This window comes from Pelodiscus sinensis, chromosome 3 (assembly GCF_049634645.1).
Source record: "Pelodiscus sinensis isolate JC-2024 chromosome 3, ASM4963464v1, whole genome shotgun sequence".
Classification (NCBI taxonomy): Eukaryota; Metazoa; Chordata; order Testudines; family Trionychidae; genus Pelodiscus; species Pelodiscus sinensis.
The window spans coordinates 142,517,296-142,534,944 of NC_134713.1; the positions used below are offsets into that span (position 1 = coordinate 142,517,296).

A 17,649-nucleotide genomic window follows, 5' to 3' on the forward strand; every position below is an offset into this window, starting at 1 on the left:
CTGAGGCACAGTACTGCTTTATAGTCACCTGAAGTGGAGCACCCATAGGAATACTACTTGGAGAGGAAGATGAGATTACTCACCTTTTTCAGTAAGGAGGATACTTCGATATACATCCCTGTGGGTGCCCCACTATCCACCCTCCTGTCCTCTACTTTGAAATTTGTTAATTGAGCTCTCTACAGAGAAGGAACTGAAAGGGCCAGGTCATATACATGATAGAGACACTAATGGCACTGCGAGATGACAACAGTGCAAGTGCACCCCATCTGAGCACTGCTACTAAAAAATCTTTGACCTATGGAGCATCAACACCCGAAGAGGGTACACTCAAGGGTAGATCTACACAGCATGCTTATTTCGAAATAAGCTATTTCATAATAGTTATTCCAAAATAACTTATTTCAAAATAGCACATCTACACTGGAGGGAAGCCTCAAAGGCTATGTCTACACTGTGCAGTTATTTCCGAATAAGCTATTCTGGAATAGTTATTCTGAAATAGCTTATTTTGAAATATCACATCTACACTGCAGGGAAGCCTCAAAATGAGTCCGAGGCAGGCTTCCCTAATGTAGACATGCTATCTCGATTTAGAGCCCCAGGAGGAATAACTTAGAATGGCCCCTGTGAGGGACTATTTCAAAATATCACCATCGGAGCATCTACACAGGCCTTATTTTGAAATAGTTATTTCAGAATAAGCATTATTTTTCATAGAATGAGATTTACAGAAGTCGGAATAAGCCGTTCAATATTTCAAAGTTATTTTGAAATAATGGAATTGCTGTGTAGATACTGGCATAGTTATTTTGGAATAACGGCCGCTATTCCAAAATAACTTTGCTGTGTAGACATACCCAAAATTAGTCTGAGGCAGACTAAGTCCATAATGTAGACTTGCTATCTTGATTTAGAAGCCCAGGAGGCACTGAGAAGGATTAACTTAAAATGGCCCTGATGAGGGGCTATTTTGAAATAGCAGCAGTGGAGCATCTATCAACAGGTAGTAATCAATGACTCAATGTCAGGTTGGTGGTCGGTTTCTAGCAGAATCCCCCAAGGATCTGTTCTAGGACTGGTTTTGTTCAACATCTTTATTAATGACCTGGATGAGGGGATGAACTGCACCCTCAGCAAGTTCGCAGATGACACTAAGCTAGGGGGAGAGGTAGATATGCTGGAGGGCAGAGATAGGGTCCAGAGTGACCTAAATAGATTAGAGGATTGGGCCAAAAGAAATCTGATGAGGTTCAACAAGGACAAGTGTAGAGTCCTGAACTTGGGACAGAAGAATCGAAACGTTGTTACAGGCTGGGGACTGAATGGCTAAGTAGCAGTTCTGCAGAAAAGGACTTGGAGATTACAGTGCATGAGAAATTTGGATATGAGTCAACAGTGTGGCTTTGTAGCCAAGAGGGTTAATGGCATATTAGGGTGCATTAGGAGGACCAATGCCAGCAGATCCAGAGAAGTCATTATTCCCCTTTATTTGGCTTTGGTGAGGCCACATCTGGAGTACTGTGTCCAGTTCTGCCCCCCCTCCCCTCCACTATAGAAAGGCCGTGGACACATTGGAGAGGGTCCAGTGGAGGCAGACCAAAATGATTAGGGGGCTGGAGCGCATGACCTATGAGGAGAGACTGAGAGATTTGGGTTTGTTTATTCTGCAGAAGAGAAGAGTGAGGGGGGATTTGATAGCAGCCTTCAACTTCCTGAAGGGAGGTTCCAAAGAGGACGGAGAAAGGCTGTCTACAGGCGTGACAGATGGCAGAACAAGGAGCATGGTCTCAAGTTACAGTGGGAGAGGTCTAGGTTGGATATTAGGAAAAATGATTTCACTAGGAGGGTTGTGAAATACTGGAATGGGTTACCTAGGGAGGTGATGGAATCTCCATCCCTAGAGGTTTTTAAGTCTTGGCTTGACAAGCCTTGGCTGGATTGATTTAGTTGGGATTGGTCCTGCTTTAGGCAGGGGGCTGGACTTGATGACCTCTTGAGGTCTCTTCCAGCCCCATGACTCTGATTCTATGATTCTACTATTTGCTGGGTTCTAAATTAAGTGTACCCATTCAAGAAAGAAACTTTGGACATTGTGAGCAGCTTAATGAATCCCTCTGCTTATATGATCAGCAGCAGTAAAAAGAACACGGTAAAATATCAGCATGCATGAAGAATAGGATGGAAAATAGTGAAAACTTTACAATGGTGTATATGTTTTCAGTCAATGTTCTGACTTCATTTGAAATACTGTCTTGAGTTCTAGACACCCTATTTAAAATATAGTGTGACTCATATAATATCGTTTATCAGACCAACTTCTGTTAGTGAAAGACAAGCTTTTCAGCCACACACAACTTTTCTTCAGGTCTAGGAAAGGTACTTCAAGTATCATAGTTAAATGAAAGGTGGAACAGACTGTTTAGTAAGTTAGTTCATATTCTAAGGACCATTCAGAATAGAGTGGCCTACCTTGTCTCTCTAAGGTCCTGGGACTATCATGGCTATAACTACATTGCACTACACTACACTACACTACACTACACACAATGTAGCAGAAACAGAGGAAGTGAATGATAGGTCTGGAAAAAAACTTCCATATGGAGAGAAACTGAAAAAAGCATTACTTTATTTTAAAGAGAAAAATGAACAAGAAAGGACAGGATGTAGATCTAAAGAATGGATGGTATAGAGTCGGTAAATTGTGCACTTCAGTATCTTTTTGAATAGGGACATTCAGTTAATGGAAAGATAGCAAAATTGAACTGTTTTTTTTTATAATAAGTCTGAGAACTCATTGTTACAAGATATTATTGAAGTTAAGCACTTGGTAAAATTAAGAAACCCCTGCAATATGTATGTATGTATGTATGGACCTCAAATAACATTCAGAATCATTGGTTCAAAAATGTAAGCCTCTTTTTAGAAGTTTGAACTGCAACCATCAACACACTCTTTCAAATTCAGCTGTGTAGTTCTCAGATGAGAACATGTTGGCAATCACATAACAGAAGAAATAATTTATGTGCAGTTCTTGTTTTATGAACATAATGATTATATTAGGTCAACAATTACTCATATTCTGTCATTAGAGTTGAGAAGTGTTGTTTATTGAAATGTTTACTCATTCCAAAAATAATCAGGAATAGAAGTAATAGTTGGCTCTTGTTTCTCTGTTGGGAATGAGTGTATTACCTGCTTGTGATATGACGTAACAATTAAAAATTTTTCTTGTGGACTATTCTGAATTTAGTCATGTAAAAGAGGGTAAGTCTAAGATGAAAAATCCTCAAATATAAATCAGTTTAGCTCCATTGACTTTAACAAAGCTATACTAATTTACACAAAATGAAGATCTTGACTGTGAATTTGAAACAATGCAATATAAGTGATTACTTTTATTCTTTTGTTAGTCATCTTATATGTTTGATCTTTTAGTGAGAAATCTAAAGATGTTTTAAAGATGATAAAATATACAAAGCAACCAGACATTGAAATAACTTTGAAATGATTATGAAGCTATAAAATGTAATTCAGTTCACGTTATACAGTAGTTTTTCTGTATATTTTAAACATGTACACATGATTCTTTTGTATATAAATAGTTTGCATTTATATTAACATGCAATCAAATGCTGGGGTTTTTTTAAACCAGGACCATTGAAACTCGCTTTGTCAATTGAAGCCAAAGCATGGAAGATGCTACTTTGTCGTTACTTAAATGAGGAATACAAGAAGAAAATGACAGACATGATAACATTTATAACTGAATATTTGAAGAAATTATCTCGACCTATTCGTGACTTAGATGACGTCAGATTTGCAATGGAAGCTTTGGCTAGCATACGTGATAATGAAATACAAATGGATATGACGTTAGGACCTATTGAAGTAAGACACATCTTAATTTTTTTTTGAGTAATTATTTTTTAGAATTTGGAATTTTTAAAAATAAACTTGAAGAACCCTAATGATGAGAATATTTTCCTCCAGTCTCTACTTTGAAGGAAGAAAACAAAATACTTACTTCTTTCATTTTGTGTCCTTGCACCTCTGTTTATCTTGATACTTATCCTAGTCTTACCCTTTTTTGTACACATAGGTAGAATCTCCAGCAATCTTATCTTTTATCCTTATAGGTTCCCTGCATAGAACTACTTTTCAGTTAAGAAGTTAAAATACACTGCCGGTATTTGCATCATTTTTCTAGTTTTATTTTTCCCAGTTTTTAAATTTATTTTGTCCATCTATTGTAAGAGGGAAAAGCTAAAAACTAACATTTTCCATTCTGAAACAAAAAACAGGACTATGTAGCACTTTAAAGACTAACAAGATGGTTTATTAGATTATGAGCTTTCGTGGGCCAGACCCACTTCCTCAGATCAAATAGTGGAAGAAAATTATCACAACCATATATACCAAAGGATACAATTTAAAAAAATGAACACATATGAAAAGGACAAATCAAATTTCAGAACAGAAGGGGAATGGGGGGAGGGAGGTAAATGTCTGTGAGCTAATGATATTAGAGGTGATAATTGGGGAAGCTATCTTTGTGATGGGTAAGATAATTAGAGTCTTTATTCAAACTTAAGTGTAAAGTGTCGAATTTGAGCATGAATGACAGTTCAGAGGATTCTCTTTCAAGTGTAGTCTTAAAAGGCCTTTGAAGCAGGATGCAGGTAATCAAGTCATTGAGACAATGTTCTTTCTGGTTGAAATGGCAAGAAACTCTTTTTTCTTTGTGATCCTGTCTAATATCTGTTTTGTGGGCATTGATCCTTTGGCGAAGCATCTGATACGTTTGTCCAATGTACATAGCAGACGGACACTTTCGGCACATGACAGCATAAATTATATTTCTGGATGCACAGGAATATGTGTTCTTGATCTTATAACTCACTTGGTTAGGTCCAATAATAGTATCAGCAGAGTGAATATGTGGACAAAGCTGGCAACGGGGTTTGTTGCAAGGGAAGGTACTAGGGTTGGTATTAGTGTGGTATGTCCTGTGGTTGTTGGTAAGAATCATCTTGAGGTTAGGTGGTTGTCTATAGGAGACTATGGGTCTGTCTCCCAGAGCCTCTCGGAGTTTAGTATCCTGTTCCAGTATAGGCTGCACTTTATTGATAATGTGTTGGACAGGTTTAAGTTGGGGGCTGTAGGTGATGACAAGTGGTGTTCTATTGTTGGTTTTCTTGGGTCTGTCTTGAAGTAGATGGTTTCTAGGTATTCGTCTGGTTCTTTCAATTTGCTTTTTTATTTCTCCGGGTGGGTAATTGAGATTTATAAATGCTTGGTAGAGATCCTGAAGCTTCTGGTCTCTGTCAGTGGGATTAGAGCAGATGCGGTTGTATCGAAGGGCTTGGCTATAGATGATGGATTGTATGGTGTGTTCTGGATGGGATCTGGAAGCATGTAGGTAACTGTATGAGTCAGTGGGTTTTCTGTAGAGAGTGGTGTCTAATTTTCCATTGCTGATTTGTACTGTGGTGTCTAGGAAATGGATCTTTCATGTAGAATGGTCCAGGCTGAGATTGATGGTGGGGTGTAGGTTGTTAAAATCTCTGTGGAATGTCTCCAGTGTTTCTTGGCCATGCGTCCAGATCATAAAGATGTCATCGATGTAGCATAAGTAGAGAAGGGGTAAAAAGGGACGGGAGTTGAGGAAACGTTGTTCTAGGTCAGCCATAAAGATATTAGCATACTGTGGGGCCATGCGTGTACTCATGGCTGTGCCGCTGATCTGGAGGTATAAGTGGTTCTCAAATTGGAAATAATTGTGGGTAAGAACAAAGTTACATAGGTCTGCTATCAGACTGGCAGTGGTGTCCTCTGGGATAGTGTTTCTAATTGCTTGTAATCCGTCTTCATGTGGGATGTTGGTGTATAGAGCGTCTACATCCATGGTGGCAAGGATGGTGTTATCAGGGAGGTTATCGATGTTTTGTAGTTTCCTTAGGAAATCAGTAGTATCTCAGAGATAGCTGGGGGTGTTGGTTGCGTAGGGTTTGAGAAGAGAGTCTATTTTCCATTCTGAATTCTAATTGCAGTAAAACCTGTGCTATCCAGCACTTAACTATCTGCAAAACTTTAGAAACCAGCAAATTTCCTAGGGGCTTGGTGCGTCCGTGAGGCACTTTAATCTGGCTGGCCAAGGGCTGGGCGTAGCTGCACGGAGTAGCACTTTGATCCGATGCACAGCCTCACTGCACGCCACTATGATCCAGCTGGCCGGGAGCTGTGCCGGGCAGCTGGTGGCCCCTGTGGCGTGGGGGTCACAGCTCCAAAAAGGTTGCATACCACTGTGCTTTACCTTTCTGTAAGCTTCCAGATAGTCTCTCCAGATGGAGCCTGAGGTCCAATAGTTTTGTAGCATCTCACCAGATAGCGCTTAGGTTGATGGGACCCTCAGATAAGCAGAATTTTTAGATAACTGGAATGCCCTAATCCCCAAGCATGCCGGATAACACAGGTTTTACTGTAGACTGCCATGAAACTAGAAAGGTAGTGGTTAAAAAGATCAAGCTATTATAAAATATAAAAAGAACAAATGTAAAAGCAAAGACATAGGCATACATGATAATATAACAAAGATTACTGTATGCCTGGTGTTGTACCTTTAATTTTGTTAGATGAAATAGGCTTAGTCTTTCTTTCATTGTTTTCTTTGATTTTAGTAGTTCTCTATGTTGGATGTCACTGACATTAAAGAATAAGATTATTTTCAATATCTCTAAAATCTTTAGCCCTCTGTTCATGGAGGACTAAAGATTTACAGCCACTATTAAAAATAAAAAAGCACAGAAATACTAAAAAGTGCTATAATTCTGTTTTCATACATGCTGTTTTTGTTATCTCTTTTAATTGGTTTCTGTCCTGTGTTGTCTGACTACTTTGAAGATACTTGTGGGGGTGGGAGAGAGGAACCAAATCTATCTACCCATCTATAAAATACTTCACACTAATATTATTTGTGTAGTCAACACAATAATGTATGCCTGTCAGGGGTTTCATTTTCATATCACTAGCAGTATTCTGTCTGGATAATACATAAAGCAGGAAAGTCCTTCTGGTTTAGTGCATTTGTTGCGATTCTTTTGCGCTTGTTTGCTGGATATTGATGTTAATTTCAAATAAGAGGATTTTTTATCATGGAAATTTTCATTGGTAGAACTACATATTGTGTTCACAGTGAAAACCTCATATTGTACTAGTAGGCTACGTCTACACTGGCATCCCTTTCGAAAAAGGGAAATTTAAATATCCCCTGCGGCATTTGCATTAACATGGCTGCCGCTTTTTTCCGGCTTGGGGAAAAGCCGGAGAAAAGCACCAGTCTAGACGTTATTCTCCGGAAAATAAAGCCTTTTCTGGAAGATTTCTTATTCCTTCTTTCAAGTAGGAAAGTGTCAAATTTAAGCATGAATGACAGTTCAGAGGATTCTCTTTGAAGTGAAGTCTTAAAAGGTCTTTGAAGCAGGATGCAGGTAATCAGGTCGTTGAGACAATGTCCTTTCTGGTTGAAATGGGAAGAAACTGTTTTTTCCTATTAAGCCATCTTGTTAGTCTTTAAAGTGCTACACTGTCCTGTTTTTTGTTTCAACTTCAGCTGTGTGAGTAATGTAACTGAATCAACGTACTAAGGTCTGCTTACCATGGTATATTCACTGAGGTAAGTTAATTGCTGATGATCTTACTCTTCTTGTTCAGGTAGAGTAGTAGAGTTGATGGGAGGATGTTCAGTGGTTGATTTGTCACATCTATACTAGACAAGATAAACTGACACACACACCCTGACTTGATTGCTTCCTGTTTATCCAGCCCCTAGTTCAGATATGCCCTTAGGCAAGCCCTGTTCTAGTGGGTTTTTTCAAATTAGGAATATGAATCATTCATTGTCCTTTGTGTCATCCTGGAGGCTTACAATTCTCACTATATTTTCTAATGATCCATTATCTGTGAGTTCTAAGCTATTTCAGATATAAAATTTCTCTCATTAAAGCAGCCCAAAGCATGTCTACCTGAGAAAAGTAGTCACCTCACTCAGCTCCCTGATGAATTTAAGCTAGCAGCACTAAATACCATCAACAGCATGATTAAAAGAATAGGTAGAGTTTCTACAAGTGTATGCAGAAGTGGAGACATGGAACAATATCTTCACCAACATTAGTAGTTTTAGAAAAATATAAGTTATGTTGTTCCATAGTGGGATTCTGCCATGCACAGGGGCTGTGTCTACAATGGCGTGATCTCAGCGGCCGCTCTTGCACAAAAACTTGTTGCCTGTCTACACTGGCCGCCTGCTCTTGTGCAAGTAAACTGCAGTTCTAATGCATAAAATCAGGGCTTCTTGCGCCAGAACTCTGACACTCCTGCTCAGGAAGAAGCTCTTTTGCGCAAGAGCTCTTCCAGAAGAGGCCAGCGTAGACAGGCAACATGAATTTCTTGCACAAGAAAGCCCTATGGTTAAAATGGCCATCAGAGCTTTCTTGCGCAAGAGAGCATCTACACTGGCATGGATGCTCTTGCGCAAAAGCACATCTCTTGCACAAAAGCACATGCCAGTGTAGATGCTCTCTTCTGGAAGAGATTTTGCACAAGAACTCTTCCGCAAAAGAGTTCTTGTGCAAGAAGTTGCCAGTGTAGACGTAGCCTCCAGTGTTCTACTGATTCTTATAACCTGTATGCTGTATGCAGAAAATCATGGAAGTGATAGTGAACCGCAGTGATTATAGTACAATAATAATTTCTGATAGTAGTAGCTGAGTTCAACAGATCTTCTAATATAGCCAATTCACGTTATAAATGTGTAAGAAAAATATTTCTGAATCTGATTATTTTATTTTAATAGCTCTAAGTGCATCTTAGGTACTAAGAGAGGCGTATAAAGATAAGGTCCCAAACAAAAGAGTTTACGGTCTACAGTTTATATTTTATAGTTTAGAGGCCTTACTGAAGCATGAGTTAAGGAAGTATTTGGAAAAGGAGAGGTGAAGGCTTGGGTGAAAGCTTTGGTTTAGACAGAATGAGGTTTTCAAGCATAAAGGGTTGCAGGGATGACAACTGTATTCACAAGCGGTTGTAAGTTGTAGACACTATAAGCTGCAAGTACACAACATGCAAATGGCTTACTGTAGCAGTTCATGACTCACTGTCATGATGTCTTCTGCTGGTCACTGTGGGAATTAACTGAAACTATCCTCTGGTGCACCCTCTTCTGATTGATGTCTCGCCCGCTGTCACCTGTTTTCCATTATGCAGCAATTTGTATCAGGACCTGCATCCCTCCCAAACCACAGTGCTTTTCCCTCAGGCTACTGCCCCACATTCTGGGATGCCCCCTCTCATGGACACCAGTCATCTATACCTGCCTTGCCTCAGTGGCCCACTTCCAGTCATCATCTAGCCCCTGCCTCTAGGATAAACTGCAGTCTGAAATGGCCACTCATCACATGCAAGGGGCTGTGGACCTGCTGCCTTCACCTGCCCTGGATGCCTCCCTGCAGCCCTAATACCACTCAGGCTCCTGTTGCTGAGCCTCAGCCTGGGACTACTCAGACCAGAGCTTCCCTGACTCACCCTTTTCTGTGGCAGGCAGCTAGATCTTTCTCCCACAGAGCTATTTCTTCAATGAGGGTAGGTAAACAAGAGCATATTTAAGCCTCCACATTAACAGAACCAAATTGCATAAAAATCCAATAATGTTAGTCTCATACTGGTTTTAGTATATGTGAAAGCTCTTGATAAATTAGTCTGAACATACTGCAATAATATTTCATGTAAACAGAGTGATAGGTAAAACTCTGACATATGCAGTGTGGTGTTTATAAATCATCCAGAGTTGTGAATGTTTCTCAAAATCTGCATGTGTTACCCAGATAATATGAAAATTTATAATCAACTTTGAAAAAATTTAATTAGCATGAAAAACATTAAATAATAATGCGTTTTAGGCAGTTCTGTGAACATTAATGCAGACAATATCTAGTGTTTATTAAGTTGCCTCTAATATTTCACACAGCACTGCTCATTACAAGATTAGTTATATCTGCTGTGTCAGAGACTGTTTCTTTTTGGGTCTAAACTAAGTTGACTGTATTCTTTTACTGCATATTTACAAAGTTTGTGTTTCTGCAAATAAATTTCAATTGGAAAACTGAATTTTTTTTCTTCCTTTATAGGAAGCATATAGTATTTTAAATAGATTTGAAGTTGAGGTGACAAAAGAGGAATCGGAAGGAGTTGATACACTTAGATATTCTTTTAACAAATTACAGACCAAAGCTGTAAGTATCTGGAACTGTCCTTTTGTTATTAGAAGATACTATGTTTAATTAGGCTTAGATGAGAGTAAGGGACTGATACATATGCTGTACTGTTCCAAGAGTAGATACAGTAATAATCCCTTCTTAAAATGATAGAGAAGTAAGTTTCCCACGTTTTATAGTGTCAGTGTACATCTACGCGGCAACATTATTTCAAAATAACGAGTGTTATTTCAAAATAATTTGCTCTGCATCTACATAGCAGGCAGTTATTTCAAAATAATGTTGAAATATTGTCAAGCTGGAGGACTTCTTACTCTGACTCCTCTAACCCTCATTGTATGAGGAGTAAGGGAAGTCAGAGGAAGAGTGCTCTATTTTGAAAGTGTGCTGTATATGCTCCCAATTTCAAAACAAGCTATTTCAAAATAAGCAATGTAATTGATGTAGCTCAATTTGCATAACTTATTTCGAGTTAAGCCCTACAGTGTAGACACACCCTCAGGGTATGTCTATACTACAGTGTTATTTCAAAATATCTTATTTCGAAATAACGCATCTACACACAAAATGCATTTCGAAATAGCATTTTGCTATTTCGAAATAGTGCGTCCACACTGAGTGGACTCTGAATCGCATTTAAGGCTGGCCAGAACCACTTCCAGCAGGGCACCAGGTCAGGACTTACTGTGTGGGGCTGCTGCCTGAGGCTATCTGAGGTCTGTGCTTAAAGGCCCCCCTCCTCCGGACAGCCAGTTCTCAGGTTTCCCTGCTTGCTTGTCTACCTCGATGAGGGACAGCAAAGCATTTTGTCTCTGCATGCTCTGGTTGCCCTCGGGACACCACAGCACTCGGCAACATGGAGCCAGAGCTACGCCTGGGCACTCTGGTGCTTCTCTTGGACACGTTGCTCTGATCCTGGCTGCACTTTCTGCAGGCTGCCATCTGGGAGGTCCATTGGGGGGCTGTAAGTATCCAGGAGGCCCCGCGGGAGAGTTTCCACCCTGAGACATACCCTCAGAGTGCAGCTGAATCCTGTTATTTTGTCCTTTCCTAATACTTTAAAAAAAATCTCTCAGTATGAATGATGTTCAGGTTTTGATCTTTTGTAAGTTAGTTAGTTTTGACCACTTTAAGGCTACGTCTAGACTGCAAGCCTCTTTTGAAAGAGGCTTTTCCGAAAGATACTTTTGAAAAAGCCTCTTTCGAAAAAGAGCATCTAGACTACAATACGCGGATCGGAAAATTGATCCGCTTTTTCGAAAAAGAGCGTCCTGACTGCTGGACGCTCTTTCGAAAGAAAAAGCCACCCGGAACCGCTTCTGCCAGGGCATGGGGGCAGCATTTCCTTCCGGGTGCTGCTGCCTGCCCTTTGCAGAGATGCGTGGTTAAAGGGACGCCCCTGAACACCCATTGCTCTGCTCCTGCAGCTGCCTTTGCTGTCCCTGTAGGAGGTAAGGAAGGCATTGCAGTGCTTGTTTGGAGTGCTCAGCTTCCTGGGACACCCCAGCAGGTTTTTTATGTGGAGGTTTTTCTGTTTGAGACCCGTTTTTTTGGCATGGAGCCAGAGCTGCCCCTGGGCAGGCGATGGCCCCACGCCATCATACTGCAAGTGTTGCTGCATCTGCATGAGACAGTCATGAGGCTACTTCCCCATCTGGACCCAGACCAGAGGTATGAAGGGATCGTCCGTCATGCAGCCCCACTGCCCTTGCCTCCAAACATCTTTGTGGACAGGCGTTTTTGGAGGCTTGACACCAGCTCTGACTGGTGGGACAGGCTCGTTATGGAGATCTGGGATGACCAAGAGTGGCAACGCAACTTCCGGATTCAAAAGACCACTTTCCAGGAGCTGTGTACTTGGCTCGCCCCGGCTCTGCAATGGCAAGACACCCAACTGTGGCCCATTATCCCCCTGGAAAAGAGGGTCGCTATTGCCCTCTGGAAGCTAGCCACCCCTGACAGCTACCGCTCCGTGGGACACCAATTTGGAGTGGGTAGGTCTACTGTTGGATCCATCCTGATGGAGGTAAGTCATTGTCTGGGGACAGTCACAGTTTTGGGTGGGGGGGGGGAGGGAGACTGTCAGGAAAGGGCAAAGTGGAGTGGGAGTGGGAGGGAGCTCCTCCACTCACCCAGAACTGCCGGGGGGGGGGGAGTTCTGAGGAGGGGATTCCCGGGTTTTTTGAGAGGGAAGGTGTGTGGTGGTTTCTCCTCCTAAGAGATAAGGCACCCCTTCTAAAATTTCTCTTTCTGCAGGTGGTGAGGGCCATCAATTCCGAGCTGCTGAACAGGCTCGTCCATCTAGCAGATCTGGACAGCGTCGTGGCCGGCTTTTCTGCCCTTGGGTTCCCGAATTGTGGAGGAGCGCTCGACGGGACACACATTCCAATCCGTGCACCGCCCCATCGAGCAGCCCAATTCATTAACAGAAAGGGCTACTTTTCAATGGTCCTCCAGGCCCTGGTTGACCATCGTGGCCAGTTTACTGATATTTGAGTTGGGTGGTCAGGGCGGGCACATGATGCCTGCATCTTCAGGAACTCGTACCTCTACCGGAGGCTTCAGGCAGGAACATTTTTCCCGCATCACGACTTTGTGGTTGGGGATGTGCACATGCCGGTGTGCATAGTGGCTCATGCCGCCTACCCCGTGATGCCGTGGCTGATGAAGCCCTACACTGGCCACCTGGATGCGAGCAAGGAGCAGTTTAATGCTCATCTTAACCGGGCTCGCAACCAGGTGGAATGTGCGTTCGGACGTTTAAAAGGGAGATTCGGTGCTTGCTCACACGGCTAGACATGGGGGAACGCAACATCCCTGAGGTGGTGGCTGTGTGTTGTGTTCTCCATAACCTGGTGTAGAGGAAAGGGGAGGCCTTCCTACCAGGGTGGGGTACAGGTGCTGATGGTCAGGAGAGGCACTTTGCCCTCACCGGTCTGCTGCTTGCATCCAGGAGGCCCTATGGGAGCGATTCTCTATTGGAGGCCACTGACTCTCCTGAGGGGCTCCTGTCTGGGAGCTTGGCCCTGGCCCAATACAAGCTTCCCTCCTCAACCCATATCCTGACCCTGTTTGTAGAAATAATAAACACCAGGGTTTGTCTCAAAAGAATAAGTTCTGCTTTATTGTTATAAATATCAGTAACTGAAATAATGTATAACTGTTGCAAACATAAAAAAGCTTTTGTTGATTTTTGATGGAGAAAATATACTGTCATGACAAACTATGTACAATAAACATTTTCTTTAACACAATGCTTGTTATTTAACTGGGGTGATGGGGGTGTTTGAAACCTGGAGGGGGGAAGGGGACTTGAAACCTGGAGGGGGGAAGGGGATCAGGTTGCACGGTGCTTGCCTGCTCGCAGTCTCCTGCTTCTGCCTCGTGTTCAGGGTCCACCATGGCCATGGGATCGGGTGGGGCGACTGTCCGTTGGCTGGACAACAGAGGGTAGGTGCACTTGGGACTGGGAGGCCTGGGGGAGAGGAGAGCCAGGGGGAGAGAGGGGTTGGGGGAGAGGAGGGCCAGGGGAAGAAAGGGGCTGGGGGACTTGGGGGGCTGGGGTAGAGGTAGGTACAAAGGGGGAAAGGGATGGTGCGGTGGAAGGCGGGTTTGGTGGCGTGGGGTCATGGGGTGCTGGAGGAGCAGGACCAGGCACAGGAGCAGGCAAGCCACAGACCTCCCTGACAGTGGCACACAGGGACGTGCGCTGTTGGACAAGCTCCTCCATCAGCCAATCATGCCACTGAGCCTCTGCCTCCGCCCTCTCTCGCAGGATGGTGTTGAGCTCCTGCACGGCCGCCACATGCTGCCTCAGGATGTCTGCATAGACACGCCTGTGTCTGCGGCTCCCATGTCTCCGAGATGGAGGTGGGGCTGGGGTGCTGCGGCCCTCTTGCATGGCTGGTCTGGCTGTGGAGGAAAAGAGGAAGACACAATCAGTCATAAAAAACTGGACTATGTAGCACTTAAAATACTAACAAGATGGTTTATTAGGGGATGAGCTTTCGTGGGCCAGACCCACTTCCTCAGATCAGACTAACATGGCTACATTTCTATCACATTCTGTCATGTGTGCAACAGCTGTCCAACAGGGCATGCCCTCTCCTTCAGACAGGGGAATCAGACATTCTGAAGGTAACACCATGTGTGACTTGGGCATCAGCCTGAGCATAACAGGTTTCCCTTGTGCATCACCCACTGTGCACCCACCTCCCCCTCCACCCCGTGTGTTACACAACCTCACTGCACTCACCTGCTGCTTCGTCTCCGGCATCAGATGACACCTGGGAGGCCTCTGGGGGCTGGGTGACTGGCTCCAGAGTGAGGGTCACCGTCTCCTCACTGTCCTCCTCCTCCAGCACCATCTCCCTGTCTCCAGACTGCTCTGGGTCCTGCTCTGGTGCGTCCACCACAGGGTCCCGCAAGCTGACTGGATGAGATGCTGTGGTGTGCGTGCTTCACCACCACCCAGGATCTGGTCCAGCTCTGAATAATAGGGGCAGGAGCGGGGGGCTGCTCCAGAACAGGAGCTCTCCTCCCTGGGCTTCACATAGCCTTGGCGCAGCTCCTTCACTTTAGAGCGCACCTGGTCCTGGGTACGGGGGTAGTGCCCTCTCTGGGCCAGGGCCTCTGCCATGCGGCCAAAAATGTCCGCATTTCGCCGCCTGGTTTGTAGGGCTTGTAAGGCCTCCTCCTCTGACCAGAGCTCGAGAAGGTTCTTGAGCTCTGGCCCAGACCATGCTGGTGCCCGGCATTTGGAGCCCCTGGTTGGGTCCCCAGAAGGCTCTCTAGAAGGGTCAGGAGGGTCTTGGGGCTGGGACATGGCAGCACTTGAACAGCCGTGTGCTCTGGCTGCTTTGCTGCCACAAGTGGCTGTGAGGGTGACTGTCCCTTTAAAAAATGGCTGCAGACAGGAACCACAGACATGCAAGGCATGCCCCAGATTGTCCACCAGGGCTTCTTCCTGGAGGCCATTATTTTCGAAAAAAGGCCTCCCCGCGTCAACGCTCACTTATTTTCGACGGCTCTCCGTCGAAAAAGGCGTTCTTCCTCGTAAAATGAGGAGTACCGCTGTTGAAAGAAAAGCCGCGTTCTTTCAATTTAATTTCGAAAGAACACGGCTGTAGTCTAGACGCAGGTGAAGTTTTTTCGAAAAAAGGCTACTTTTTTTGAAAAAACCCTGCAGTCTAGACACAGCCTAAATTTTTTAAAGATGAGGAAGTTACAGCATCTTTTAAGAATAATGCCTTGAAGATGTTTGGGTTTTTGTTTTGATTTTTTCAAATGCTCTTTTCATATTTAGCTGTCTGAATAAAAATGTATTTTTTGTCCAATGATTCTGTACGTTTTTTTAAATTTAAAAAGTCAGCTTGATAATATAGAATTTTGATATCCCTTTATTACCATTTTTAAAAAAGTAACTTTTTCCAGTAATTTATTAATAAATGGACATTCATTTATATTTTAGGTCAGTGTTCAAGATGAGTTAGTTCAAGTTCAGCCGAAATTTAAGAGTAATCTTCTAGAGTCTGTTGAAATTTTTCGTGAAGATGTGGCAAACTTTGACAATGCATATGACACGGTAATTAAGTTTGAAAGTTATCAATTGGGCTTCTGGTTCAGTTCCTCAGAATATATTGCTTGCAGAAGTTAGGTGCCAAAATGTTGATCTGCTGAATTGTTCCAATGAGTTCCTTAGGGCATGGTTACCCAGCAGACCTGCTGTCATAGTTACGAGGTGAGTTGTGCTTTAGATCCCATTCAGATCTTCTTAATTGTGTCCCCTCACTAGGTTATAAACCTGGCTGCATTAATCCAGGCGTACAGATAGTTCGGAATGGCTTGCTAGTTCGAACTATCTAGCCCGTGCCGCGTGTAGCCGCGCGGCACGGGGTTCGAACAAGCCGGCATTTAAAAATGGCGCCGGCCAGCTTATGCAAATGAAGCCCGGGAAATTCAAATCCCGGGCTTCATTTGCAACTGTGGATGACTACATTACCCCCGCTAGTTCGAACTAGCGGGGTAGTGTAGACATACCCTGAGTTCTCCTGGGTTCATAATTCCCAGCATTAACACCTGATTTGTTAATTCTGATGTTTAGTAATTTTACATTCTCTAAGCCCTCTCCCAGCTAACCTAAGATTAACCAGTTTCCCAGTTCTCATAACCTGCATTAGCATACTCATTGTTCAGTCAGTGCATACACCTCATTGGGAGTATCTTTCAGAATAACATGAGAAGATCACTAAGGGTGTGTCTAGACTACATGCCTCCTTCGACGGAGGCATGTAGATTAGCCAGATCGGAAGAGGGAAATGAAGCCGCGATTAAAATAATCGCGGCTTCATTTAAATTTAAATGGCTGCCCCGATCTGCCGATCAGCTGTTTGTCGGCAGATCGGGGGAGTCTGGACGCGATGCCCCGACAAAGAAGCCTTTCTTCATCGACACAGGTAAGCCTCGTGAAACCAGGTTTACCTGTGCCGATGAAGAAAGGCTTCTTTGTCGGGGCATCGCGTCCAGACTCCCCCGATCTGCCGACAAACAGCTGATCGGCAGATCGGGGCAGCCATTTAAATTTAAATGAAGCCGCGATTATTTTAATCGCGGCTTCATTTCCCTCTTCCGATCTGGCTAATCTACATGCCTCTGTCGAAGGAGGCATGTAGTCTAGACACACCCTAAGGGTACTGTCTCAGAATGTCTTCCAAACATTTTGTGATGCTCCTGACTCCTTTAAGCAAGTTCAGTGACAGCTGCAATTATGTTTCATTTGTGAAGCTACCCTGATTTTAATCAACTAAAGATCAAGCTATATAACTTTTACAAAGGAATGTCTTAATGATAAGCTAATTTTCCCCCCTCATAATGTTGAGGGTAACATTTTCAAAAGTACCAGTGTGAGTTTGGAGTAATCTTCTTAGGTGTCTAAGCACCACTGCGTGCCTAGTCTGAGATTTTTGGTAGCAGTGCCCTTTGGTAGGCCACGCAAGCAGCGTAGATGACATGCATGGTGCTGTTACTATGCATGCGCAGCCAACTGCCCCTTTGGTTCCTTCTCTGATGCTGGTGGCATCGGTTGGAACAGCAGTTGATCTCCAGGTTTTTTTCCCAAATTCATCATAGTTTCTTGTTGTTAATGTAGTTTTAGTGATAGATTAGTATAATGTTTTTCACAATTTAAATAGTTATAATAGTTACGGTTAGTTATAAAAAAAACTCATTTCTTTGTGCTATTAAGGCTGTTTTCCTTGGCAATATTTTCTTCCTGGGATGCCAGTTTCCCCAGGCTTCAAATGCTGCCTGTCCTTCAGGCTCTCAGTCCCCATCTCCGATAGGCATTCACAGTATGTCTGGTGTCTGGGGCAGGCAAATG

General features: G+C 43.4%; 1 protein-coding gene across 3 annotated transcripts in view; it reads left to right on the forward strand.

Annotated features, from left to right (window-relative positions):
* The window catches only part of DNAH8 (dynein axonemal heavy chain 8), a 615,913-nt gene that overhangs the window by 254,170 nt on the left and 344,094 nt on the right, over positions 1-17,649 (forward strand). For all 3 annotated transcript variants that reach the window (XM_075925079.1, XM_025186355.2, XM_025186358.2), the window contains 3 exons: positions 3,656-3,891; positions 10,185-10,289; positions 15,742-15,855. In XM_075925079.1, coding sequence (XP_075781194.1) covers positions 3,656-3,891; positions 10,185-10,289; positions 15,742-15,855 — 455 coding nt within the window. The remainder of the gene's footprint in view (positions 1-3,655; positions 3,892-10,184; positions 10,290-15,741; positions 15,856-17,649) is intronic.